Source organism: Opisthocomus hoazin, chromosome 25 (assembly GCF_030867145.1).
Source record: "Opisthocomus hoazin isolate bOpiHoa1 chromosome 25, bOpiHoa1.hap1, whole genome shotgun sequence".
Classification (NCBI taxonomy): Eukaryota; Metazoa; Chordata; class Aves; order Opisthocomiformes; family Opisthocomidae; genus Opisthocomus; species Opisthocomus hoazin.
Window position 1 is genome coordinate 7,715,823 of NC_134438.1, and position 27,995 is coordinate 7,743,817.

The window sequence follows — 27,995 nt, forward strand, 5'->3', positions numbered from 1 at the left end:
ACGTTTTTACCTTCTTAATGAATGAAATCTTCTTAATAATAATTAAAAAAGAAAACAAGGTCCAGAGGGTCGGCGGTTGGTGGCTGGGGTGGGCAGAGCTGCATGTTTCGGGGCAGCCCCGCTCACCTCCAGCAGCCCAGGCTCTCAGTGCCTGCATTATTCATGGCCCTCGGGCACGGTGATGGGCAGGGGGATTTGCCAAGCGATGCCATCTTCGCACAAAAATCCATTTAGTCAAAACACTCCTTTAAAGCAAGAAATCAAATCGAGGAGGCGGCAGGGATGGGGAGGGGGCGGGCTCTCTCCCTCCTCCAGCCAGACAGCACAGCATCGCTCCCCGGCTCAGGCCAGGGTCTGACGCTGGGAGAAGGTAGGAGGTGAGGAATGGGGACCCCTTTCCTCCTCTAGCTTTGAGAAAGCGCCAAACTGGAGCCAGAATAGTGGGGAAGCCTCCAGGAGTGGGGCAGCATCCCACACCCAGCTGATGGACACAGCCTGGAGACAGGCACCCGATTCAAGGATGCTCAGACGAGATCCCATGCATGCCATCACCAATGGACGGCAGCACGGGGTGTAGGGCACTTGCAGCAAGAGATCAGCCTTGAAAAACCAACTTCAGCCCATTTCCAAACCTCTCGTGGGCTGGGGCAGCACCCAAGCACCTGGAGCTGCAGCCCCAGGGTCCAGGAGCATCCGGAGCTGCTTTCAGCTCCTGGCCCAAGCCCCTACAGCGGCAGCAGCCCGGTCCCACAGCAGCACGGCCAGCAGCTTTGTGAGAAGGCTGCTGGGAAGAGCCGAGGATGAAATATTCAGCAGCCCGCACCCAGGGAAGCGGAGACCGACAGGGAGAGTGAAATGGTGGGGATGTAATTACGGGAGGTGGCCAAGCGTGCCCGCTGCTGCACTCGCAGCCCTTTCTCTGCCGCCTGCCCTAACGAGTCCGCCCGGTTAATCAGGCAGCGGCCACCCTGTCCCACACAGGCAGGTCTTGGCGCAGACACCCATCAGGGAAAAGAAGGAAAAACTCCTCCCATGTAAAACCGGGACACGCAGCAACGGCAGCTCTGTGAAGGGAAGGGTTTGCCGCAGGGCTCGTCCTCCAGCAAAGCAACCTGCCCTCCTGCCAGCAGAGCCAGGCCAGCGGGGACACCTCCGCACCCACGTCCCACCTCAGCCCCAGGGGCAGAACAGCGAGGGTCTGCACCCAGAGCCACCCAACAGCCCCTTGCACCCATCCCAGCCACTGAGAAGCCCTCTGGGAGCAAACCGCTGCCTGCCCCATCCCTGAGCACAGGGCCGTATCCCTCCCGCCGGCATCACCCCCAGCCCGGTGGGATCCCAGCCCGCACGGCATCCCCTGGCTCTGCCGACCGCTCACCGCGGGCCTCGGGGACTCTCCTCATTAAGGAGGGGTTAACGCGTGTTGTCAAACACAGGTCAGGGTTTAATCTCCGCCATTACAGGCTCGGTGGGAGCGCAGCTGCTCTGGGAAGCGCGACGCTGAAGTGCCCTCTTGATTGCAGGTAGATAATAAGCTTTTTGCTGTCGCTAACGTACACCATCAATCTGCCGGGGCTCCCTGCAGAGCCGCCGGCTGCCAAGCGCTGGGCGAGCACCCGCACGGTGCGGTGGAGATGGGGGGCCCAGCCGTGCTGGGAACTGCGACGTGCACATCCCCCCCACCGCGACGTGCTCCCCGGGCAGCCCTGGGCACCCCGAGGAGGGGATGGGGCTCTGCACAGCTCGGCCGTGGTGGGCTTCTGCAAGCAGCATCTGCACGGCTCCCCACACGTTCCTGGCCTCCCCTTCCTAACCCCAGCCATTTAAATGAGTTCCCAAGCTCAGAGTCTTAATTGGCGAGCAGCTGGTTGCTCCCCTGCCCTCGGATTCATTATTCATATCACTTCAAAGCCTCCAGGAACTGACTCATTAGAGGAGAAGTTATTAGGGCAAAGCTCCTGTGCCATCACAGGACCAGTGTGCTTTGGTCTAACCGCGGAGCATCGGATGTCCTGCACAGGGTGAGGGTTTGTATCATCCATCCATCCATCCATCCATCCATCCACCCTCAACACTGCAGCAACGAGTGGCTTTCCAGTTTGGGGAAGGATCCCTCCACCCCATGGGTACCTGCGCACAAGCTGGGCTGGGGAGAGCGGTGCGATGGGGACACAGCCCCGTGCCACCACACGAGCCGAGGGAGAACGGCAGCGCTGGCGAGCTGCCCCGGGTCCCATCACACGCGGCTCTGATCCCTCCTTTGTTGTGGTGGAGCCTTAATGAGAGCAATACCCGGATTATCCAGCACAGAGGCTGCAACATCCCACAACTCCAGGTCCTGCTGCTGGCAAAGCACCTCAACAACCAGCTCGGGTGTGCTTGGGGACACCAACCTGCCACTGTCACCCAAAACCAGCCCCAACGCATCCCCTGCTGCAGCCAGATCTCAGCTCGTAGACTCCCGTGCTTCACTGCAAGGTGGGCATCTCACCCCTTCCCTCCCGGGAGTGCAGAGTGGGGAGAGATGGCAGCTCCCTGACCCCCACATCTTTGCAGCCTGATCCCACTTTGGAGGTGGTGGTTTCCCTACTTGAACACCCTGGGCTCTGCATCGCGCGTCCCCATCACCGGAGGCTCCTGGCACTTGCTGCCTGCCTTCTCCCTGGAACCGGCTCAAATTCTGCTCTTCAGTGTTTTGATATCTCATCAGACGTTATGAATCTGAACAATTTGCTCCTGCTTTTCAACTGCCTGCATTGCCAGGCTAAATAAGTAATTAATGAATTTGCAATGGGGAAAAGAAGGAAAAAAAGCAAGTCTTCAGCTCAAACCTAGGGCCCTTGGCTAGACACTGGAGGGCAGAAAATTCAGGTTTATCAGGGAGGTAACAACACCGCGGTCTGTGTCCACGGGGAGGATCGTCTGCGAAAGACCTACCCAGGGACTGGGGCAAGTCAAGCCCCCCAGCTCCTGCAGCCCCTCTGCAACGAGCTGCCCCACGGGCTGCGTCTCCTTCCCCCTCACCCTGCTCCAGCCCTGAGCCAGGAAGAGCCAGAAGACTTTAGGATTTTAGGGGAGGTTTATAGCAAGATTTTGCAGTCTTTCCCCCATCTACTGCTCTGCAAAGGGAGCACCGCTCTGCAGTCAGAGGCTTGAGTTTATTCTCTGCAGCAGAGACTCCCACCCATCACGACTCCAGGAGCTGGGGCCTGAAGTGCCAGATGAGTCCTGAGAGTAAAGACAGCTTTTCCCTTCATATAGCATAATAATTTAGCTCATCCCTCCTAACCCAAACCCACTTCATGGAAAACACACACACTCTTCATTTCACCGATCCCCCGGGGCTGCGGTTCCCATCTCACCCAGTCTTGGACTGGACCTTGCTGGGAGCCGCTCAGAGCCGCCAGCGTTTGCCTGCCACGACCCAGCCCAGGTCACCAGCCCCCGGGCACCTCCCAAACACACACCAAAAAAATATTACAGAGCAAGATATCAACCTGGGCTGCCTCTAAAGCCCAGGGTTGGGCGGCAAGCCAGAGCCCGCACGCCAGCCTCGACTACAAGTAACAGCCCCTCCCTGCCCGGCCCTGCTCGCCTCCCTCCCCGCTTCCACGCGGAAAGGGAACGCTGCGAGACCTGAAAACCAGGAGTTAAGAGGGGAGAGCAGCTTGATTTACAGGCAGATTTCAGGCAGCAAACGCAGTGAGCCCTGGGCTGGAGGGAGCATTTTCCCAGACCAGCAGCCCCAGTTCAGCTCTGGCTCTCCCCGGTCCCAGCTTGCCAGACACTTCGCATCCACCAGCAAACAGCTCAAGAGCAGGGAAGGTTTTTAGGTGGGGAAATTGAGGCATGGCTCCCTTCAGGCTGTATTGGGGTACACAGTGTTGACAGCAACAAAAAGAAAAGAAGCTATGGGGGGAAAAAATAGAAAAATAACCCAGGAAATGTGATTTCTGTCTCCAAGCAGCCTGCAAGAGTTTCAGGACCCAAAGTGGCGATGGCAGCAGAGCCTCAGTGATCAGACCTGTCCCTCCGGCTGCCCCAGCCAGCACAAAAGCTGCTGCTCCCAGCAAGAGCTGGTGCTGATTTATGGGCAGCGAATGAGTCGACAGAGACCAGCAGAGAAACTTAGGGGATGGGTATAGCCATGATTTTGGCCCGTGGGTGCCAGAGACTCCTCCTGAGCCACGCAGTGAAAGGACCTGCTCAGAGATGCTCCGTTCGAGCCCCACAGGGGACAGAGATGCCACCAGCCTCGGAGTTATCAGCCAGAAAACACCTGCAGGAGAAGATTCACCCAAAATCCAGGTTTTGGGCAGAGCAGGGACCCTCCGGGCTCTCAGCAGCGTGCCACAAAAAAAAGTCCAGCTCTGTGCCGGCTGCTGAACGGGAGGATTTGGCTGGGGAGCCCAGACGTTGGCAGCAAATAACAGCCCTCGGGTGAGCTGCAGTAATTGAGTGCTGACTGCACAGGAACAGCCGTCCTCGGGGCTGAAAGGGAGCCGGATCGCCAGCCGGGCTCTGCCCTGCTGCTCAGCACACCTCGCTGTCACAGGCCTGAGGGTCACTCGCTTTGCTGGGGGGGGGGTGGGAAACTCCCTTCAAACAGCAGCGGGAGGTACCAGGGGCAGAGACCCACCAGCACCGTCCTCCTGTCCATCCCAGCTGTCCCGTGGGGATGGCATCCGCAGGGCACAGGACGAGGCGATCCCCAAGGCCAGCAAAGAGCCAGGACTAGCAAATTCCAGGTTTGCATATACAAATCTGCTGTAAAGTCATACGTGATGCTTGCTTATGCCTTAAGATTTGGGAGCGGCTCTTTGGGGGTGACATCCTGATGCATCAACCAAAAGTAATGAACCCAGCTAAAACCAGAAGGAGAAAGCCATGAATGTCACATGGGGATGAGCAAATGCATCACAAATATATACCAGCCTCTTAACTAAAAATATAGAAAACTCAGCGAAGGATAAAACAATAGAGGGGGGAAATGACAGTGTAAAATTGATCCAGACACACGACTAAGGAGCCTTGCATTTGGCTGGAAATATTACCCTCTTCACAAAACCGAGCGCTGCACATTACAACGTGTGGCATAACATGCTGCGCTCACCAGCTAAATTACATAAATATAAATCTAACACTTCATCTCCAAGAGCCTGGCGACAGCGGAGATGTCAACGCACGCAGAGCCAAAGGACTGCGGACGGGTCGGGTCTGTCCGTCCGCCGAAACAACGCCGCGGGTCGGGGTCACGGGGGGATGCTGCATGAGAGGAGATGGCGATGGGGACGCTGGGGACACCCTGCTGCTGGCCCTGCCTTGGTGCCAAGGTGTACATACAGCTGACACCCATTGCCTTTGCAGGGTGCTTTGGGGGAGCACTTAAAACACTTAAATAGAATCACAGAATCACAGAATGGTCGGGGTTGGCAGGGCCCTCTGTGGGTCACCCAGCCCAACCCCCTGCCCAAGCAGGGTCACCCAGAGCAGGCTGCACAGCACCGCGTCCAGCCGGGGCTGGAATATCTCCAGAGAAGGAGACTCCACAGCCTCCCTGGGCAGCCTGGGCCAGGGCTCCGTCACCCTCAGAGGGAAGAAGTTCTTCCTCATCTTCAGCTGGAGCTTCCTCTGCTTCAGTTTGTGCCCATTGCCCCTTGTCCTGTCACTGGGCACCACTGCAAAGAGTCTGGCCCCGTCCTCCTGACCCCCACCCTGCAGATACTTATAAACATTTATTAGGTCCCCTCTCAGCCTTCTCTTCTCCAGGCTGAACAGGCCCAGCTCCCTCAGCCTCTCCTCGTAGGAGAGATGCTCCAGTACCCTCACCATCCTCGTAGCCCTCCACTGGACTCTCTCCAGTAGCTCCTCATCTTTCTTGAACTGGGGAGCCCAGAACTGGACACAGTGCTGCAGATGGGGCCTCACCAGGGCAGAGTAGAGGAAGAATAGGGCCAAAGAAAATTCATCCTTTGCAGACGTAACATCTTTGCAATGCCAGCACTGAAAAAACCTTCACTGTGGTGAATAAGGACAGTCCGGCCACTGGTGCCACCACCAGCAATTGCCAGGGGCCAACAGCATAATTGCTGGTGTAATTGAAATATATAATCACCCTCCCAGGTCAGTCTGTCTCGGCAGCCCACGGCCAGACCCTGTTGCAAGAACAACCTGTCCCCAGGGCGAGTTTCTTCTCCCGGCTGGCGGCGGGGGGGTCGGTTTGTGCCTGGAGCAGAAACGCTTTCCACCGCGACGGCGAAGGCTTTAACGTGAGGCTTTGCTAAAAATTGAAACTGAAGGTCAAGTTGATAATGCATCAGAAAGCAAACAGCTTGAATGCTAACTGCTAACTACAGCAATGAGCATTATTGCTTGATGGAAATAAAAACCGACTCCGAAGACTCGGGCTCGGCAAGAGAAGCGAAGCGGAGAGCTGTTCGGGAGGAGAGCGGGCGATGCTCACCCCGATCCCGGGGTCGGGTGGGAACCCTCAGGCAGAGCCAGCAGGGCCAGGGGCTGGCTCGCTCCCCCCGTGTGAATACCCCAGCACGGGTAAGCTCCACCACCTGACAAACTGCTTGCAAGCCCTCGGCAGCAGCCAGATCCCGAGTCACCGATCACCCTCTTACACCACGTTCACGGGCTGGAGGCACCTTGAAGCAGCAATAAATCGCAGGACCCTTTGCACTGGCAGAGAAGTGCAAATGAGAGCCAGGCATACCCAAACAGGCTATAAAAGAAGGGGACGGATCCTTCCTCCGTTCTCAGCAGCTCCATGCTGGCGTAAAGCCTTTCGGTGTCAGCGGAGCCGTCCCTATTTCTGGGGGAAGCCACAAAGGCGAAGCAGACACAGCCCCGCGCGTCCTCCAGCCTGGCAGTTGCCACCACAGGGAATAAGGCTGGGGGATTTTCAAATAAAAAATGAAAAGGAAAAAAAGAAAAAGCCCCTTCTTGGTCCAACCGCAGTGTTTTCACGGCTGCGGAGCTGCCTTCCGTGGGCGAGGGAGCAAGCCCGACCCCCGGCGCTCCTCCCCCATGGGAGATGCTTTGGGGAGCCCCCCAGGCACCCAAGGGAGAGCCGCTTCCCCGGGGCCCCGCGCTCGCGCTGACATGCGACGGCTCTTACAAACAAACCTACTCCCGCAGCACGAGCAGGGAAGCGGCGCTGCCGCTGATAACGCGCCGGCTGCACTTACGCCGCTGTTATACCGCAATTACAGTGGAATTATGCTTTTTGATAACTAAATTATCACTAATGCACATAATCGCTGGGTTATGCGGATACACAAATTACAGGACTGCCTCAGCCCCAGATTAATACGCGTGCATTTCGACTCCATGTACACTCGTTTACTCTGCAATTACGCCGTCGTATCATTAACCATCTGGTTATAGGAATTCACGGTAACCACAGGTATCTCAAAGAAGAAGTGCTCGTGCTGCAGTGGGACCACCAGTCACGACAACGGCTCCTTACTGGGGCTTAATGGAGGAGGAGCGTGGGTTCGAGTCGTGCCTGCGCATCGGCCCGCTCCTCCCGGCCACACGCAGCAGCAGCCACGGATGGGGTGGCAGAGCATCCTCCGGCCGTCCTCACCGCGGGATGAGGGCACACCAGGGCCAGGCATGGGCTAACGAAGCTGCTTACCCCGGTATTACTGTCACCTCCCCGTGTCACCCAGCGGTCCCCATCAGCCCTGCCCTGGGCACCCCGTGGGGCAGGACCTGCCGGCCCAAGGTGGGCAAGGAAACTCCCTTTTTGGGGTGGAAAACCACTGAAGATAATGCAAAAATGCCCCCCTGCCCCCGCAAAAGGCTGCTTTCCCCGATCCCTCCCGCAGTCAGACGAGGCTCTCGTTATCCCCACTAGCCAGACCGGGCTGCTGCCAGCATTTACACACCCTGGTAGGGTTAGCGGCGAAGCTCCTAACAGAGCCATAAACACCCGCAGCCCTTCCCCAGGGCACCCCGTCCCTGGGGCACCCCATCCAGCTCCCCCAGACCTGCCGGGCACCACACGCGCCCGATGGCAGCTTTGCATCCGCAGATCCCCACGTCCCCCTCACAGCAACTCGCCGTCACGCCGGGCTGCGTGCAGACACAGCCCCAGCTCAGCGCAGGCACCCCGGCACCGCTCGCACCCGCATCCCCGCGCTGCACGCCCCGCCGTATGACAAGCGTCGCGACCGCCTACTCCGAAGCATCCCCTCGCGCTCCTTGCAAAACCACAGCCCCGTGAAAATATTCTGCTTTTCAAGTTAAAATCCTGAAGAGCAGATTCCAGGTTGAATCCCCAGATGGGTTTCTGCGCATATTAAAAGCACAGCCGGCTTCCAGTGCCAGGGCGCGCGAGACAGAATTAACGCTGTTCCTATTTATAGGGCTTTGATTAGGAGCTCGTCACCTAGAAGTTTTTATTCCCTTTATCCATTTATAAGGCCATAACACAGTTTGACTAGCTCCAGATAGGCTGGTGTCCCACCGACTTTGCCAGAACTTAATGTGCCATTCAGATACAGTTAAGCCAGTAATAGGCAGCAGCCTGTGCACTGCAGGGTTTTAACTGCCACAGAAAACACTCTTTAGCTCCCGTCTCGCCCCGCGAAGCAATGCCGGAGCGAGGAGGGACCCAGGTGTGGTGCCGGCCTCTTCGCAGGGTCTCGGGGCAGCTTCGGGCTCATGGTCACAACACCCACGACAGCAACACCCGAGGATCTCGCTGTCCCAGCCGGCCCTGGGACTGACGCTCGGCCACCGGCGGGTACCCACGAGCTCCTCCGCTGCTGCCGAGGCTGCTAATCCCCCCTAAGCATCCCAGCGCTCCTGTCAGCAAAACGCTTTCTGGCTCCAGACAAATCCTCCCAAAGAGTTTTGCTGAGCATGGACTTTCCGCCTGTCCAAAGCCTATAGACAAGCTAAAGCACCTGCCCTCGGGGATAATTCCGCTAAAATTGGGCAAAGCGCGAATTGGTGCCAGCTTTATTTTCTGTTAAAACCTGGGAGTATTTGCAAAAGACTTTTCTTCTGGAATGCGCCCAGCCCGTGGCTCAGCTGCAGAGGGAGGGGGTTAGGCCAGCTCGGCAGACCGGAGGTCTCCTGGTGAGTAGGGAACAGGATCTCAAGATGCCTTCTAAAGGGAGCTAGCAGCAATAAAGCAGCCTACCCTGCCAAGGCAGCTTGGGATTGCTGGTCCCTATCCTTGCTGGCAAGCCTGGGTCCTTGCTGGCTACCACGTTGTCCTTGCAATCAGCAGGGTAGCCCCAAAACCCGCACCGTCCTGGGGCTGTCCCCCAAACCATGCCATCCACCCCCGCTCATGCACCGCACCCACATCCCATCTCAGGCCAAGAAACCCAACCAGATGCATCCCTCCAGCCCCAGCTGCTCCAGAGCCCACGCCGAGCTCCCATCCTGGGAGAAACCCACTCACCATCCTCCCTGGACTTCTGGATGAAGGCCTCCACGCCGCTTTCACCATAGCTGCCCTCGGAGGCCAAGGTGGAGACATAGTTCCACTTGAGGGCTTTGACGATGTCCACCATGGCTTGGGCCTGGTAGGTGTCAGACGGCACGACGCGGGAGAAGAAATCGTAGCGGCTGTTGTCGCTCAGGTCCGGCGCGGTGGAGGCGTAGCTGATCTGGGGGATCTGGGATGGAGGGAAGAAAGACGAAGTGTCAGGAGAAAGAGGTGATCTCCACCCCACTGCAATGCCCTCTCCTTGCCCATGCTCCCAAAGCCTTGCTCTGGAGCAGATGAAGGTGGGAGACAAGGAAGACCATGGGTCAGGTGGGAGCATGTGCTACCAGACAGACATGGGATGCTTCAGAGCACTCAGGACCAGCACCTTGCGGAGGGAGACCATGAAGTGGAGGGTTATCAGCTCTTCTGGGTCTTGGTGGAAACCTAAAGGCTTTCATCTGGTGATTTCCACCCATCACTGGGCACGGGAGACACAAAACCCATGCCACGACACACATCTCCTCCACATGCTCCAGTCCGATCCAAACCCACACACACCGATGTCTGGGAAGGGGGAAATAAAACCATCAGAAAGCGCAGAGCTGCTGCTTTACACTTCTGCCTGCAGAAGCACCTGGCTCAGCAGAGCCCAGCAGGTCAGAAGGGCTCCGGGATCTCCCGAGGATGAACAGAAACCAGTCCCAGGGCAGAGCAAACACCAACAAGTCCCTTCGAGGTCCACTAAGGAGCCAGGCAGCCCTGGGCTTTGCAGGGAGAGGTTTAGAGCATCCCAAGCTTTCATTTCTGCATGTAACACGCCTGCCTGCCCGCTTTGATCTCCCCTCCGTGCTCCCTGGGTGCCGGCCAGCACGAGAGCTGGGGGTGCCTCTGGGTGCTGCCTGGGCAAAGGGGATCAGCACCAGCTAGGGGAAGCAGGTACCAAGCCTTGGCTGTGCAGGCTGGCTCAGCCCTGGAGACTGCGGGGCTTGGGGACCACCCAAAGCTCAGCGACACCCAGCAGGACCCCAGAAAGGTTTCTTGAGCATCAGATGTGCCCAGCATGGGAGAGGCCAAAGAGAAAACCTTACTTCTGCCCCGGACAGCACTGCTAAGGTCTCCCTTTGGCTTCCTGCCCTGGGAAGGACAGCTCTGACCCCAGCCTGCCAGGTCCTGTCCACCCAAGCCATAAATAAACCCTTTAAATTAACCAGAGCTGCCGCGCCTCGCACAGTACACTAGAGTGATTTAGCACCGCAGGATCATGCTATGCTTAACACTTACACAGCACTTTACATCTCCAAAACACACTACAGATATTAATTTATCTTAAAGATGGAAAAGGCTTATTAAATTATCAAGCCCACGTTCTCCCTACTCGCATGGAGCTCCCGACCAAAGACACACCGAATACCGAGACAGCCCCATCCATCATCCCCTCGTCCCACGCGCGAGCAGGTACCTGTCCGGGGTGCAGCCCGACACGTCGCGAGGGCTGGCAGAGCCCTGCCCAAAACCTGGGCAAGGTTTTAAATCCAGCAGCGATAGAATTGCAGGGGCTGGAGCTACGGGGCAGCAGCGCTGCAGAGACAGCGACAGCCCTACCTGGAGCTGGCACAGCCTGGGGAAGGGTCCGGCCACCCGCTGCCCTCTCACCTCCCCACAGATGCTGCTTTACTGCCAGGACAGAGCAAACAGAGGAGGAACAGCCCAGGGCATCGCCAATCCCAAACCTCCCCCTGCCTTGGGCGCAAGCAGGCACAAAGCAGCAACCCCCAGCTCCTAGAAGCCTTCCCCCTCTCCTGCTCCCTCTAATCCAGTTTAGGAAGAACTCAGTAATCCAGCTTGCAGGAGCACAAATGCTGCTGGAGCCATGCAGGACTGCAGTGGATCCCAGAAATCCCCCAGCATCAACAGGCACCTGGGTCTTCCTGGATGCCCAGATCAGCCCAGGCTGCCTTTGGCCTCACCCATCACCACTCCTCATTAAACAATTAGCCAATTCCCAGCGGCAGAGACACCTGGGTGGGCTTGGAGGCGATGGGGAGAGGTTTGGGGTCTGTGGGGATCACAGCTGGTGCTGTAAGATCAAGCCACCCTGCTGGGAGCCCGGCTGCGCAGCAGCATCCCAAGGATGGGGAGGCTCAGACCGGAGCCTCCCGGCTCTCCCAACCCACCCCATCCTCCTCCGCTCCTGCTCCCAGGCTGCACTTCACAGTGTGTTTCTCTGTTATTTTCCCCTCTTCCACTTCCCTCTCTCTCTCTATTAAATACGATACCGGTGTTATAAACCACGACTCCACCTGAATGCTAAAAGGCCCCTGGAAAGGAGCAGGCACCCTTCTACCCACCTGCGAAATATAAGATGAAAAAAGGGAGAGATGGCGAAGGAGTGGGAGAGGAAGGAATCTTTATCAAGGCACAAATAGGATTACTCTGTGACAATCTGCTTTGTGCTCCTTACCGAGGGGCTGTGATCTGCTCGTTGGGTGTCTGTGACCGGGAGCCGGCGCATCAGACTCGATTAAAATTCTGCTCAGCAGGCGAGGCGCTGGTCTGGCAATCATTCATCCTGGGGAGGGAACAGGGGGGGCAGCTCCCCGCCTCGCCCACAGCGGTGCCGGCCGGAGGATGGACACGGGGGATCGGGGCGGAGGCGATGCACGCAGCGTGCCCACGCGACGGAGGGCAAGCGTGCGGGGGAAGCAGCCGTGCCCACATCAAAGGGGATTTGGGGGCAGGAACACAACCCGGCCTTTCCAGAGGATCCTTCCCCAAGGATTTTTTTTCCTCTGCAAAGCGGTTTAGTTTAAATCGATCTCTGCCTCCTCAGCAGGGCACTGGCGATGGAGACTTCCCAGCTATTCCCCCGGTGACACCGGGAATCCCAGCCAAGCCCAGCTGGCCAGGACACATCCCGGTTTAACCCCCGGGCTGCCCATCCTGCTCGAGCCCCTGCTGGAAAACGAAGCCTAGAAAATACCTGTTGATCTACAGGCTGCGAACTGGAAGCTGTGTTTTAATAAACAAACAGAAAGAGCTTTTCTCTTTCGCTCCTCTGCTTGGGATGGAAGTGAAAATAAAATACCAGTTCCCAAATGACCGTTTTGTAGACTTCTGCCTTTTTCCGCCCCCCCCTACCTTTTTGATCTTGTGGTCTACAATAGCCCAACTCCCGGCACCAGCTATTTTCTCAGATAAAAGACAAAAGTCCTTTTAGGTCCATAAAAGCAAAATGCAGGCAGGGAATTCAAGGTTCTTAGAAAGAAGATGGATGCGGTGGGGAGGGGAAGCTGGAAACATCTCTCAGCTACATATCTGGACACCGGTGGTACCTTGCCTGGCTCATTTCCAGCCTGGGATAAATACCATGGTGCTGGTGGGGAGGTCAGCAGGACCAGCCCTCCTGCACCCCAAGGCTCCCTCGTCCTATCAGAAGTGAGGAATAATCCCAGGGCAGGGGGGTAAAACCTCCTTCCTCCCTTATTTTGAACTGAAAAACAAGAATCAGCATCATCCAAACCCACCCCCAACCTGCAGAAATGTCCCCCAGGGTAAGAGAGCAGGCAGGAGCCAGGGTTGGGGTGTTATCCTGCTCCCCCCAGCCCCTGGGTCAACAGATCTGCTGTGATCAACCTCAAACACACTGCAAAACCACCTTGATTTGGTACCCGTTTCATTACTGCCAGCTGACGAGCTGATGCAGCACTCTCTCTGCCGGCGGCGGCGGACAGAATCCCCTTCAGATCGGGGAGAATTCGGCACAAGCAGTGATTTCAGTGAGGCCCCAGCCCAGGTTCGCCGGGCTGCCACGCTCCGACTTCAACCATCAACCCGAACATCAGCCTGAGCAGCCAGGAGGGAAGGAGCCGCAAAACCCCCGGGCCATCGCACGGCCGAGCCGCGCACACCGGGTGGGAGCAGCCCCACGAGAAGGGGCTCCTGCACCGGCCCGGCTGCTCCGAGCACCAGCCCCCCCACGCCAGAGATGGGGTCTGGAGCAGCTAATTCCCTAACCATAATTATTAATTTCATGCATATCTTATGCAAACCTCAGGTTCACTGACAAGACGGAATTGATTTAATTAGAATTTCCATCATCGAGCCATTTGGACGGCAGCTTTTAATTAGAGCGAGCGTAAAGCACCGCAGGGGCTGGCGGAGCGAGGGGTGAGCGGGGATGGTCAGACCTTGCCGTCAGAGCAGAGCAAGCTGCAGCCCCCAGCCCCCTGCCCCCTCCCCAGGGCCGCAGGATCAGGCCCAGCGCCCAGACAGGATCCAGCCCTCAGCATCTCCTCAGAGAGCGATGAATATCCCAAACGCCACACACCCTGAGCTGCTCACCAGGTCTCTGTGCCTCAGTTTCCCCAACTGGAAATTGGAACGGGGCAAGAAAATGGCTCGGGCGTCGCAATGCACCGACACAACACGGAGCCGATAACAAATCCTTCCATTTCCCAGCTCCGGTGCCACCGAGAGGCAGCCACTCCAGGGTGACACACGAGAGCCACGCTTGAGGGGACACAGCTTGGGGCGGGGAGCAACGGACTCCCCGACCTCCCGCTCCTTTACCCCGACCTGTTAAACCGAGCGCGTAAATCCAGCAGCTCCGACACCGGGGCTGAGGCAGCCGAGCGCAGGCTGCTTGGTCCCTTCAATAAATCTGGCTTTTGTCAAGAAATAAAGCACCGGGAAGCACGGCAGCCACGGGAGGACGTCCCAGCCAGCCCCGGCGTGGGCTTACGCCAAAGGGAGACGGCTCGTCCGGAGGCAGAGGTAAAACCAGCGATGAGAAAGAAAACTTCTTAATTGCCCGTGGACCCAGGGAGGCAGCTCCAGCAGAAAACCCCAGTGCTGCCAGAGGGTCGTTGCATCCCTTTTTCCAAAAAAAAAAATAACAGCTCCCACCCCAGCCGAGAGCGAAGCAGAGAGCCACAGCCGCTGCCCTTCGCTGCTCACTGGACCTGCTGTCCCCCCTCCCTTCAGCCTCGCGATCCTCCTCGCCGAGCCGTGCCCAGGGACCAAGAGGGGGGCTGCGTGGCCGGGGCAGCCCAGGGGAGCCAGGCAGCTGCAATTTATTTTAATAAACCCAGTGAAGAACAAGGAAACCAAGTGGCAGGAGCGGAGCGGGTGATTAATCAGAGTGTCCCCCGGCCGATTTCCACCTTCCCGGCTTCATGAAGGTTATTTCCCCACGAAGTGGGAAGCGTGGTGCCGCGTGCAGCATCTCTCCCGTCCCACCATCCGCAAAGCTCGGGGCATCCCCCATGGCAGGGACCAGACACGAGCCTAAGGGGCTCAGCACCGGGGGCCTGATCCAGCACCACCAACCCGTCCACAGGCAGCACAACCTCGCGTGCGGAGCACAGCCTGCTCCTGCCGTGCACGCGATGGGCACCGTCCTCCATCAGGTGAATTATTCATGCTGTACAACACCCCTGCGCTAAAAAGAGCTGCTGCGCTCGCTGCCATGAAGAAAACAAGCACCTCAAAGTGCTCAGTGCATGTTGAGTCCATCCTCACACCAAGGATGCTCCTCACCCCGGCTGAGCACTCGGGCTTCATCACCTCCCAGCTCTTTCTGGATGGGGTTGAGCAAACGCACCCCAGACCCTGTCGCAGCTTTTCGGGGATCACACTTGCAGGGGACGGCCCCGGTTCCTTTGACACCACCATTGCTGTGGCAGTTCAGGAGAAACCGGGTAGAGCTGGGGCTGGAAAGCCAGTGGAAAGGGGTGGGAAGGAGCCGGAGCGCGCCAGCAAGCTCTCGCAGTGACGCCAGAGAGATGCTATCGCCAGGAGCCAAGAGCGGGGATCGGGGGGAAGGCTGCTCCGCAGGCAGAGCCGCGAGGAGAGATGAAACCAGCTTGGACAGAGGATGCCACATCTGCAAGTTGTTCCACTGATGTACAGCTTTAATTAGGCAGTGGCATCTAACGAAGGACACGTTATTTATTTATGTAGCGTGGGAGCGACAAAGCCCCTGGCGGGGAGGGGCAAGGCTCACGCTGGTGGGGGAGGGCTGGGGGGCTGGGGGGGAGGGCAGCGGGGATGGAGCAGGGCGGGATGCAGGGGAAGGGAGCGTGGGATGGGGAAGGGGACCGAGGAGGGGGACAGCATCGCCCCGGGGCAGGAATGGCCACCTCTGCTGTGCACATGGTGGGGAGCGGAGAAGGGGCCGCTCCAAGCTCTGGGGGATAAATTGGGGGGGCTGCTGTGACACACCCCCCCCTCCCAGTAAGGGCTCTGCAGCATCCCCCTGAACACGGGGTGGGATGCAGACCTGCTGCGACCCACCGCCCGCTGCTGGAGCGGGACCCCTGTTCTGGCTCCCAGTGCTTCACACCAGCATCCCCTTGCCGGGGGGACGCCGAGGGCTCCCGGTGCGGGCGCCGAGGGGGACGCGGGCAGCACCCACCTCACACCACGATGCTGTGGCAGCAGCCAGAGCTCCGGCAAGTGTCATTCCCGAGGGAATGGGCAAAGGCAACCGCCCGTGCAGCGGCGCCCGGGAAGGCAAACGCTTTGCTGAACCTCAGAGCGGAGTCACCCGCGCTTAAAGGTCAGCAGCGGCGTGAAATGGAAGTTGCCTTATTTTCATTTTAAGCATGTCCCTGCCATAAACCCACTATTTGAATAACAAAGAGCGGCAGCAGCTCTCAGGTCGTGGCTGGGGGATAAAGAGCCTCCTCCAGCCCCCCCCCCCCCCAGCCCCCACCGCTGCAGGAACAGGGCTGCGCCCAGCGAGGGGGGATGAGACCCCCACCTCCCATGGGAACGATGCCCCTGTGCTGGGGACCACTGCGGAGTTCACCCACACTGCACCCACCCACGCGCACACCCCCTCACCCACAGACAGGGATTCACTGCTGTCTAGGAAGGGTTGAGCTCGTCCTGCATCGTCCCCACTCGGGGATTTCGACGTCCCCATCCTCTACCCACCTCCCCACCGCCATGCAGGGCCGAGATCAGCTCTGGATTTTAAAGTTGCTGGGGACACCCAGGGCTTCAGACCGGCCCTCCTCGGGCCACCGGCAGTGCCTGGGTGCAAGGCTGGGGCACGGGTGCATCTGGGCTCGGTGACATCCTTCCCACACAGGCCAGGGCTGCCTTGCCCAAGGATCCAAATTGGAGGAGAAGGGGGAGAAAAAAAAAAAAATAACAACCTAGAAAGGATGTGGGTACCCTCCACTCCTCCGGCTGTCACTGTCCTGCCTCCTTTCCCACTGCCTGTCTTCCTCCTCCTCTCCCAGACAAGCGTTCAATCTTTTTTGTCTCGGCAAACAGCTTTTAAGTTCCTCCCGCTCTGTCTAATTTATATTATTTTAATTATTGAATAGCCCTCTCACTCGTCGCCTGGAACATTAACATGTTTTAAAAAAAGGGACCCAGAAAAATCAAACTCCATCAGCAATCAGTTTTTTCCGTCTTCACTAACAGCTTCCAGCCCTCCCAGGAGGGCACCCGGCGCTCTCAGCACGCCGGGCCGATGGAGGAAGAGGAGGGGGGAAAGGCAAAAAGGAAAACAGCATCAGCCCCAGAGAACCGAGGGGTTTCGGGGTGCTGGGAGGGGAGGCAGAGCTGGGACCCGGCTCGGGGGGCAGCACGGGGCTCCCATGGCTGCTGGGTGCGCGGGGTATTTACATTTCTCCCTGCCATTTGCTGCGGAGGGGGCTCTTGTTCAAACACCCTCTCTAGCCCAGGGACGCTGCTGCGGATAAATAAATGCACAGCGAGGGGAAAAGTAATCAGAAACTCCTCGGCTTTCCTGCGCCTGGCACGGCGAGGGGGAGCGAGAGCCAGCCCTCGTCCCAGCGCAGCCCTGAGTGCCCCGCTTCCCCCGGCACAGCCGGAGCCGGTGGCACAGGACAAGTGTCCCCAGCCTGGCTGGTGTCCCCTGGGCTGGAGCAGAGAGCGGTCACAGCCGCCCTCGCACCCCGCCGGCGATAGCTGCCTCCAGCCCGGCAGCGCAGGCAGCAACCCTGCAGCTGCCCAGCCATTTGGCTACGGCATGACCTCACGTTTTGGGGGTATAATCCACACCAGGGTGGGGGACACGGAAATGCTCCCAATTAGCAGCTCCTCATGGGCAGGCAGGTCAAGAGCATCTGTCTATAGGTGACAGCCACAGGCAGGGAGGTGCCTGGTGTTTCTTATGTGACAGCAAAGGTTCACCCAGAGTGCTAAGCAGGACGGCCAGGGTCCCCCCCAGCTGACCCTCTGGGTGACACTGCTCCCACAGACCACCCAAGCCCCCTCAAGTAACAGCCAGGGAAGGGGGAGCAAGGGCTGCACCCCAAAAACACTCTGGGAGCTCCCAAGAAGGCTGGACACTCTCCAGCCTCAGAAGTTTTCAAGTTCCACCACAACCAAGCTCTGATCAACCCAGTTTGACCCCACAGACGGCCCCGGTGGGCTGAGCCCCCCACGGTCCCTTCCAGCCCGAGTCATCCCACCCCACACCCATCCTCAGCCCACCTCGCCAGCCATCTCCTGCGAGGCGACCTCCCTCCCGCAGCCCTGCTGACGCCAGGAGCATCAGCATCCCCCTCGCCACGAAGCCGGGGGAGAAGAAATAAAAATCCTCCCGCTAAAAGTGTCGTCACCAGAGAGGGATGGGGGAAGGGATCCCCGGGGACCCGGGGGAGGCAGGAGAAGGGTTTTAAAGACACCGGCTCCTGCCTACACCCAGCCGTGGAGGAAGAGGCACGCGTGGATAAACGCTGCAAAACCACCGCGGCGGTTATTTTTACCCTCGCCGAGCCCTACCTTGAAGAGCCGCAGGATGTTGGCCACCATGATGGAGACAGAGCTGCCCGAGGCGCCGATGACGCCGACCACCCGCTCCGGTTTGGTGATGATGGGGGGCCCGCCGTTGACGCAGCGCACCTCGGTGCTGTCCTTCTCGATGAGGGCTTGCACGAAGGTCAGCGACTGCTCCAGGGCGTGCGTGTCCCGCGAGCACGTGTCCAGGATGCGGGCGCCCAGGGTGATGTTGGGGAGCAGGTCGGGGTCGTTGTTGATGCGGTCCAGGGCGAAGAGCATGGCCTCCAGGCGATGGATGCCCTTCTCCTTCTTCAGCTCCCCGCAGGCTTTGCCCTCCGCGCCCCGGCCGTGCACGGGGAAGAGCCCCCCGAGCGTGATGTCCCCGTCGATGCGGATGGAGTTCATGTGCGGGTAGCCCTGGCCCTTGGGCTTGGCGGCACCCCCGGGCGCCCACCCCCAGCTCCAGGCACTCAGGAGGAGGCAGAAGGAGAGACGCTCCATGCAAAAGTAACCCCCGCTCATCGCCAAAGCCGTGCTGGGGCAAACCTCGTGGCCCGAAACCCGGCGGCGGTCAGGGAGCGAGGCGGGCGCGGGCAGGCGGCATGGCTCCCGGCAGGGTCCCGCTCGCGGCACCGTCAGCAGCTCGCAGCGGTGATGCCGGTCCCTGGGGAGCAGCGGGCGGCCGGGCTGCAGGAGGGTGACGGGGTCGGCATGGCTACGCCAGGGAGAAGAGGCGGCAGCGGCGACGTGAGCCCAAGCAAAGCTTCGGGTCCTTCCTCCGGAGCCCTTGGCAGGGGGAGGAGAGGAGGAAGGGGGAGAGAGAAAGAATTAAGCAGGAGGGTGAAGAGGACATCGGCTATTCCGAGCTCTCATCAGGGAGCTCGGCACAAATCAGCACTGGGGGTTATTGCAAAAAAAAAAAAAGGATTTGGGATTCACTTGATTTTTGATTCACTCCAACAGCTCTGGCTCAGCCCAAGCCGCATCTGGGCAGGGGGGCTGGCGCAGGGCCCCCTGGCTCGCTCTGCCCTGAGGAGTGGGACCAGGGCTGGAGGGAGGCCCCGGGACCCGTCCCTTCCCATCCCCTCTTCAGAGAGTTGCTGGGGCAGGACAGACCCTGAGATGGTGCTCGGAAGGGGTCAAACCCCGCATGCACCCACAGCCCTGGTCCCCACCCATCCCAGAGCATCCCGCCTGCCCCAGGGCACAGCCAGGCATGGGAGCCAAGCAGCTGCCTTGAAGCTGAGCTTGGTTTAAACCCTGAGCTGATTCAGGGAGAAACCTGCTCGTTAAACAGCCCCTCCACCGCGTGGCGAGTCCCCTCCTCTCCTGAGCATCCCTTCCTGTGCCCACCCTGCCCTTTCCTTGTCCCCATCGATGGCCCAGCCAGACTCCAGGTCCTGTGCCCAGCAAAGCCAGCTGAGGCTGAAGATCCTCCCCAGCCTCCTCCCACATCTGCCAGGCAGGTGCCTTCGACAGGGGTCAGCAACACGAGCCATCCCCCCATCCCCAGCACCATCGAGCTCCAGCAAGGAGGTGCCGAGGGAGCTGGAGGCTGTTTCCCAACAGGTTTTTCCCGACAGGTCCCCACGTCTCGAGTGCCGCGCCGCGAACCGAGCGGGCTGGGAGCTGATCTGTGTCTTCAGTGAGAGCCGACGTGGCCAAGCACCGACAAAACCCGGCGTTACGGATCTGAACCACTGCCCTAAGCATCGCCGCTCCTGCTGCTCTTCCTTCGGGCCACCGGTTTCTGAACCAGCAGCTGCTTCCTCGCAAGCATCCGTTATCGACAGCTTCCAGCAGCAAATATCGACAGCACCGAGGGCTCGCCCCAGCCGCGGGGAGAGTTGGGATTTCTGGCTGCCCCAGGCAAGCAACCCGCGGGTCCGCACAGATTAAAAGCAGCAAGGATGGGCGGTCAGCTGTGTGCCGAGAGCATCGCGCTGCGACGGCCCTCGGACCCCGAGCTGGGTGCCCACGGGCGAGGAAGGAGGGAGCGAATGGTCCCTTGGGAAACTGGGGGCGAAGCTGGGGGTGAAGGCACAGGGAGCGGGGGCCCGGGCGATGCCCGCAGGCTGTGCCCACGCACACGCGCTGCATCCCGACCCGCATCCCAACGTCTGCCCGAGGGCCACGCGGCATCGGCAGCCCTGGCACCGAGCACGGCTGGCGGGGAGCGTTTCGGCATCGCCAGCTGCTCTTCCCCGAGAAGCAGCAATCGAAGAGCAGCCCGCCCTGCGGCGCGGTGCGGGGGGAGGCACTCGTGGTTCCCCGTTAACCACCGAACACCATGGGATGAGATTCAGTCTTTTCACCAGGTGGAAAAAACCCACCGGGTCCTGCTAACTGCCGCCCCGCCTCGCTGCCCCAGCGCGCCGGTGCCTGCGCCGTGTCTCAGAGGCGAGAAGGCTCAGCCCATCCTAGCTCCTCCATCTCAGCCCCAGACCCTCACGGGACCCTCCTGCCCACAGCCGGGGGGGGAGCTGGGGGGGGGGATCTCACTTCTCACCAGCCTCCCGCAACCCCCTGTGCCGTCACATTGTCTCTTTTGCTTTCACCCCAGAGCCCCTCGAGCGGGTACAGGGTGCTAGCACAGCCTTGGCTCTGAGATCGCTGCAGGACAGCCCTTCATCCCCCTCCCCACGCCCTGGCGCTGCCCCTGCCCAAGCAGCACAGCCCTCTGCCTCAGTTTCCCCTCGGGGAGAAGGCTCTCCCTTGCAGCCCATCCCCGCTGTCTCCAAGCAGCTGCTGATGGATGCTGCGAGGACAGCACATGATTAATGCAAGGCACCAAAAAGCAGAGGAGAACCAAGCAGGCAAATGCATTCCCCAAGCAGGACGGGCTGCAACAGCGAGACTGAAGAAACAGCTTAAATTAATCTCAGCTCCAGCACAGAGCCCAGCATCCGAGCCCACGCCTGCTGGGCCGGATCCTCAGCCAGCCCCGAGGGGTGCTGCCCGCCGGAGCCGGCCGTGCCGACCCCTTTTACACCACGGAGGAGGATCCAGCTCCGCAGCCTCCCCAGCCAGGAGAGCCCTTGCCTCAACTCACCTCCATAAATTATGCACATCCCTGCCTGTCGGAGCCACTTGAAGGCCCATCTCCAAAGCGTTTCTGACAGCCCGGGCTTTTAAGCAACCAGAATTATCCAGTGCCGAGCTCTTTGCTTCCAAAGGCAGGAGCCTGGGAGTGCTGCGGCACGACCCCCCGCTGCCCCAGCCTGCCCCGCTGCCGGGAGAGCCCCCGCTCGGATGGGGATCAAGGACAGGGATCAACCCTCAGCACGGTCCCGTCTCCTTCGCAAGCATCATCCCGCGAGTCGGCAGCGGGAGCGGAGCAGGGGAAAGCGGCTCCTGCTACAGCCTGGCAGCGGGTCAGGCTCTGCCCGTGGCGAGGAGGCAGATGATGGGCAGACCCAGAGATGCTCAGACACCACAGCCCTACCACGCAGCCCCACGCCAGCTAAAACCAGGTCATTTTTTGCATCTTACCCCAGCAGCCAGGACATTTCTGCCCGTCAGAGAAGGTGTGATGGGTCACCACGTGGACCCGCTCCCAGGAAAACCCTCTGAGCCCACGGCAGCTCCCGCCGAGCTGGCAGTGCCCCCAGAGCCCACGGCCTCTCCCTTTCTTCTTTTCAGCTTTTTCCTCTCTGTTCTCTCCCCTTTGTGCCTCCTTTGATCATATAATCTGAACGAACTGAAGGTAAAAATATCACGGCAGGCAAGAAGAAAGCGCAAATAATGGGGAGGGGAGGCGGGGAGCTGGTTTGAGTCCCTCACTGAATCGTTAGGGGAGATGCAGCCTGAATTACCCGACGAGCCTGCGCTGCAAACGGCCGAGCGTTCATCGGGAAGGGGCAGGAGATGAACATCCCCTTCCCGCCGTCCTCTTCCACCCGCACCACGCATCCCCACGGCCGCACACAAGCTGCTGCTCCCCGCACAGCCCAAATTTTGGTCCCACCAGCGCCAGGGCTGCACCCACCCCTGGGGTGCTGCCCGGAGGGGTGGGCAGCGCGCAGGGCTGGGCGAGCAGGCAGGAGCCCAAGCCTTAAAGCTCATTGGCAAGAAGGAGGGAAATCCATCCTTCCTCCCAGGTGTGGGACCAGCCTCTGCATCCCCAGGGAGCCCAGCTCCGGCACCTCCCCACAGCAGCCCTTCCACCATGAGGCTGGTCCGGCACATCTGGAGGGAGACGCACATCTGGAGGGCATCTGGAGGGAGACGCACATCTGGAGGGAGATGCCTGCCTACAGCAGATGCTCATGGAGCAGGGAACAGCCCTACCCACACGCTACGGGCAGCAAAGGGATGGACCCATCCTCCTGCCCCATCTGCACGGCTCCGTGGGGGCAGCACCGCCCCGGGGGAAGAAATATTTGCAGATTTGCAAGAAGTCAGGTGCAGGTGTGCACCCCCCAGGGGGGTAATAAACGGGGTGGGATAAATGCCCAGCGTGGCATTTATCACAGCACCAACAGAATGAGCAACGCTGCTCGTTCCCACTTCCCACAAGCGCATCGTCGGTGAGGAACGAGCCTTTCCATCGCCCTCATCCCGGCCACGAAACGGCCGGACCCGAGATCTGGAAAGCAGCGCAAGGACTCCTCAAAACGAGCGGATCTCCAGACGGGCACGGCTCATTGCCCGGCCTGAGCCAGACCGATCTAACGAGGGTCAGGATCTGCCGCGGCGGGTGCTGGGGCTGCTGCCGCCCCGGGACTGGGATAGCCAAGGGGACCACGGGCTGTGCCGCTGCCCTGAGGGTCCCCGCACCCCCGGACAGGGTCCCCCGCGGTGGCATCCCACCCCCCTCTAGTGGTGGCCATGCCACCGAGCCACCGGCTGGCACCCGCATGGGTCCCACCAAGGCCCCAGCACGGAGCAGGGCGAGGGCTCGGCTGGGCAGCAGAAATCAAACGCTGATTAAAAATGCCCCTGCGCTGCGCGGAGCTCCGGCTGCAAACCCCCCCTCCAGTGCCCGGAGGCAGGGACCGACCATCCCGGGCTTCGCCTCCGCAGCTCCTTCCCACAGCTCCTGCCACGCATCCCTGCGAGCATCATGCCGGGGCTGCACCAAAGGCACAGCGCCAGCTCGCCGTGTCCCGCAGAGCCCAGGGGTGCTCGCAGGCACCGGGATGCATCCCCGGCTGCATCGCCACCGGCTCCTGCCGGACACGCGGCCCCGGAGCCGGGCAGCCCATCCTGCAGCGGGGGTCTGCACCCCAGGGCTTTGGAGCCAAGGCAAGCGCTCGCAGTCGCTCACTGGGGCTGGGGGATCTCCGGGAGAGGCAGCTGGACACCCCCCCCCCCCCCGCACGCATCGCATGGGTTTTGTTTGCAAAATTTCCCTTCCCCAGCCCGGCGCTGCTGCAGCCCCGGGAACAGAGAGCCTGGAGGGACCCCCACATCGCACCGACCGCTCCGGAGAGCCCCAGCCCTGGGGAGATCTGGCCCACCGCGGCTGCACAGCACAGGGGGGGTCTTTGCTGGACCCCCCCCAGACCTGCCCCTCGACACAGGGATTTTGCAACAACAAAACACCTCCTTTGGGGGAGAAATAAATAAATAAGGAAGGAAATGGCCCATTTCTCTCCCTCACTCCGCTCCCTGCAGGGCTCCCAGTCAAAACCAAGTCATTCTACTTCCATTAGCTCCACGGAGCCCATGCCGCTGCAGGCAGGCGAGGTCACGTCTCGTGTGCCATCAGGCACATTAGCTAAGCGCTAGTCACCATGGCTGTACCACCGCCGGCAGCGGGCAAAGCCGAGAGGCGAGTTATTAGGATCCCAGCCAGGGCTTATCGCAGGGCAGCCCGAGCATCCCACCCCTCCCCGAGCAGACCCCGCTCCCACGGACCGCAGAGCAGCAGGGACCTTCGGCTCTGCCGGACCTGTTGGCTCCCAGTTCAGAGCCAGCGCACTCACTGGTTTTGTGCTGAGCCCACCCAGTTGCATCAGGGCTCGTTAAACCAGGCAAAGGCTCAGCCAGTGATGCGGTCCAGGAGATGCAGGAATAAGCGGCCAAGAGCCTGCGCCCAGCACTCGCCTGCACGACCCCATCCCCAGCTGCCAAGGAGCCAAGCGCCCACCAGCCCACCACCAAGGAGACCTCCCCAGCCCAGCCCTGGCACTGGGAGGGCTGTGCCGGCTTCTGCCACGCTGGCTGCCCGCGAGCTCGCCAGCATCTTTTTGAAAATCAAGGCCATTTCTTTCCCCACCTGCTATTCCTTCGGCAAGCGGGGCCAGCCAGCACGCAGCACAATATCCCAATTAGTGCACGCCCGCTCTTCCCCGCTTGCAAGCGATTACAGGGAACTTCACTTTGGCTCCTGGTTCTTTTTAATTGCAAAAGCTCCATAAAGTACAGCGGAATTTAGGCACAGAGGGAGGGGATGCCAGGTTAAGTTCTCTGTCAACAGGCAAAACCTTAAGTATTCAGGTCAAGTACCCCAGCGTTCGCTCGGAGGAAAAGCAAGGCCACGGCTCAGCAGGCAGCGGCGAGCAGAGACCCCAGATTTCACCACCAAAACCCACCCAACGTGCTCCAAGATGCAGCCTTTCCCCGGCAATCCCTCCATCGATGCACGATCTGGTATCGCAACGCTTGCATAAGCCCGAGCCCACTGCCAGGGTGCCGACTCGACCCCTCTGCAACCGGGTCCCGCCAGCGCCCAGCTCAGAGCTTCACGGCAGGGAAAAGCTGGGTATCACCACCCTCCTCGCTGCCCCAGAGCATCCCTCGAGGGATGCTCTAGTCTGCAGAAAATGGTTCCCACTGGGCATGGATCACACCCAGGGATTATTTATCATGTTTTATATACCTATATATATATGTATCCTTAACTGCAGGCAAGCTCTCTCCTTCTCCCTCTCTGTCCACGTCCAAGCAGGCCAGGGCTAGTCCCTCGCTTTGAGGGATGTACAGCACAGCGAGGGGAAGGTGAGCAGGATCCGGCCGCGGGGCAAGCGGCGATCGCAGCAGCTCACCTTGCGGGAGGCAGCACAGGGTCTCTGCCGGCAGCCAACGTGCAGAGCTCCAGCCAGGAGAGCCCAGAGGGAGGGAGGGAGCCGGCGCCCATCCCTGCTACATGCAGCAAAATCCCACAATTGATTTTTGATCACCTTCTGCGAATTGGGGCGGCGCTGGCTCGGAGCACGAGCGTGGCCTGACTGCCGGTCCCCAGCGGTGCCTGCGGCACTGCCCGGCGTTTCTGCTCCCCATCACATCTGCGCCCCGAGACCGCAGTCCGGCAGCGCGAGCCCCTGCCCGTACCCAGAATGGGTAAGCCCTGGCGGGGGCAGAGACCCCCATCTTGAGCCAGGCTTTGCGCAGGGCCATCCGCAGCACAGGGACACAGGGCACCGGGCCACCCCGCAAAGGGAAACCCCTCCGTTAGACCCGAAGCCCGAAACGAAGAGACGGTGCCCGCAGCGGGCGCGAAGCCGGGGAGGGCAGCAGGAGCGGGTTCGCGTATGTTATAATTAGGACCTGCCATATCTTCCAACCGTCGTCTTTCTGGGAAGAGCTGGAAGGGGGTGGCTGAGCTGACAAATCCATCCTCCTCCTGCCTGATGCCAAAGTTGAAGCACGTGACACCCTTTTTTTGGGGAGCCGGCAGGCTCCTCCGCACCCGGGATGCGGGGCCGGACCACGGCTGCACCCAACCTGCCATAAAATCCCCTCGAAGGTCCCCAACACCCCGGGGTGCAGCTCAGCACCACCAGCCCAGCGCCTGCTGCACCCCCCAGAAAGGGTTTACCTGTGCCCCCCCAGCCCGGGGCAGCTGGAGCCCGCTGCTCCCAGTGGGGACCCACCACACTCGCAGCCGGACCACCCTCGCTGCACCCCCCGGCGCTGCGTCCCCCCCCTAGCTCGGCCAAGATGGCCAAAAGCAGCCGGTGTTTCTGCGCATCCCACCGGACCGCAGCTCTCGGCACGGAGGCGGTGGGTCACAGGGAGGGGGGGGGTCTCGCCCCGACTCTCCCCGCAGCCAGAGCCGTGCTCAGCACGTCCCCCCACACCCCCACCCGCTGCCCCGGTGCGGATAAATCCCTGCTTGCAGGGAGCGAAGGGAGGGGAGGAAATGAGCTGCTTTTTTTTTTTCCCCTCTCCTTTTGGCACTTCTCCTGGCATTTTCCTCGAGCTCCTCGCTGCGTTCGACAGATCGGCTCAGCTCCCCCCCTCCCTGCGCCCTACCTCGGGCGAGCGGCCAGCACCGGTGAGCTCCTCCGGTCACCCCAGCCCCGCTTCACGCCATCGTCTCTCGCCAAGCCCCGAGCCACAGGTCACCCGGCGGAGATGGCAGTGACTCACTCCGCAGCCTCTCCGTCGCAGCCGCCGATGGCAGCGGGCATCCCCGCCAAAGCCCAGAGCAGCCCACGGAAAAATAACCCAGCTGGCAGAGCACGGCAAACTCATCACACCAGGAGGAGGAGGAGGATGAGGATGGCGGGGCTGCGCCTGGGCAGGCGGTGGGAGAGTTCTCCGTTTTTTTCCCCGCGGCTGCCAACTTCCCAGCGGCTCCCGAAGCCACGCAGATCCGCTCTCCCGAAAAGCGCCGAGGAAAGGGAGAACGCTCCGGAGAGGAAAACAAACCTGGGAGCGCGTGTCCGCACGCAGAGCCGGGCTCCCTGCCCAGCACCGGGGATGCTTCCATGGGGCCTCTCCAGCTCTGGGGAAGGGTCTTACAACCAAAGACCCCCCAGGCTCAAAGGGGCAGCCCCCTCCCCGCTGAGCTGGGCAAAGCCCCCCGTTCCCGCTCCCCCTGCCCTGCGACGGGCTCTGCGGGCCCTGCTGCGGCGAGGCAAGGCGAGGGGCAGCCCCCCACCTGCAGCTCAACCACAGCCCACAGCCCCTGCCCGGTGCCCCCCAACCCAAACCCCTTCCCCTCTAGCCAGGCGAGCCCCCCTCGGCTCCCCTCCCGCAGCCCACGCCGGGGCCATGGTCACCTTTGGGGACAAAGAGGGCAGGTTGGGGGACGGGGGACGGGGGGGGGGTCTCCCCCCGTGCCCCCCACGGCGGGGGGGGGAGGCATCGCTTCGCAGCCCCACAACTATGAATAATGCAATGAGTGGGAGCGCGGGGAGCCGGGCAGCTGCCGCGGGAGGGTGGGGGGCTGTCGGAGGGGGGGGGCGGGCTCCCTGCTGCAGCTCCCACTGTCGCAGCCCCCCCCTAAAAAAGAAATGAAGAAAGAAAATTTGCTGGAGCGTTGCGGGGGGGGGGTGGGGGGGAGCAGCGGGGCTGAAGGGTGGGGGAGGAAGGGGCAGCCCAGCCCGCCGGGGAAGGTTATGGGGGGACCGGGCGTCCCGGGGATGCTCCGCACCCCCACCCACCCCATCCCGCACCGCACCGCACTTACCCGCGGGCAGCGCGAAGTTGGCGGCTCCGCCGACCCCGTCTCCCCCCGGTCCCGCTGCCCGGTGCCGCGATCCGCCCCCGGCCCCGGCACCCCGGGGGGGCCCTGCGGCATGAAGCGGGGGCAGCCCGCGGCCCCCCCAGCCCCGGCCCCGGCCCGGGGAGCCGAGAGAGCCGCAGCCGGGCGGGACCCGCCGCGCTCCGCAGCCGCGACGAGGAGGAGGAGGAGGAGGAGGAGGAAGAGGAGGAGGAGGAGGGCCGGGGCCGGGGAAGTTTTGCATGAAGAGGCGCTGGGAAGACCGCCGCCGGCTTTGCCAGCCTTTTAAAGCACTAGCGCACGGCGGAGGGGGGGCGGCGGCTGCCCCCCGGCTCCCGGAGCATGGGGGGGGGACACGGCAGCAGTCCCACAAGC

General features: G+C 60.8%; 1 protein-coding gene across 4 annotated transcripts in view; it reads right to left on the reverse strand.

The window, feature by feature from the left end:
- The window catches only part of GRM4 (glutamate metabotropic receptor 4), a 53,678-nt gene extending 25,924 nt beyond the window's left edge, over positions 1-27,754 (reverse strand). Inside the window, exons 1-3 of one of the 4 annotated variants that reach the window (XM_075443262.1) lie at positions 27,588-27,754; positions 18,227-19,009; positions 9,431-9,647 (exon numbers count right to left, since the gene is read on the reverse strand). In XM_075443262.1, the coding sequence (XP_075299377.1) occupies positions 9,431-9,647; positions 18,227-19,009; positions 27,588-27,698 (1,111 nt within the window). In that variant the 5' untranslated portion in view covers positions 27,699-27,754. Of the gene's footprint in view, positions 1-9,430; positions 9,648-18,226; positions 19,010-21,715; positions 21,733-22,038; positions 22,241-26,425; positions 26,455-27,587 lie in introns of those variants that run through there. The other 3 variants (XM_075443264.1, XM_075443263.1, XM_075443265.1) reach the window with 3 other exon arrangements.
- Between the last annotated feature and the right edge of the window lie 241 nt (positions 27,755-27,995).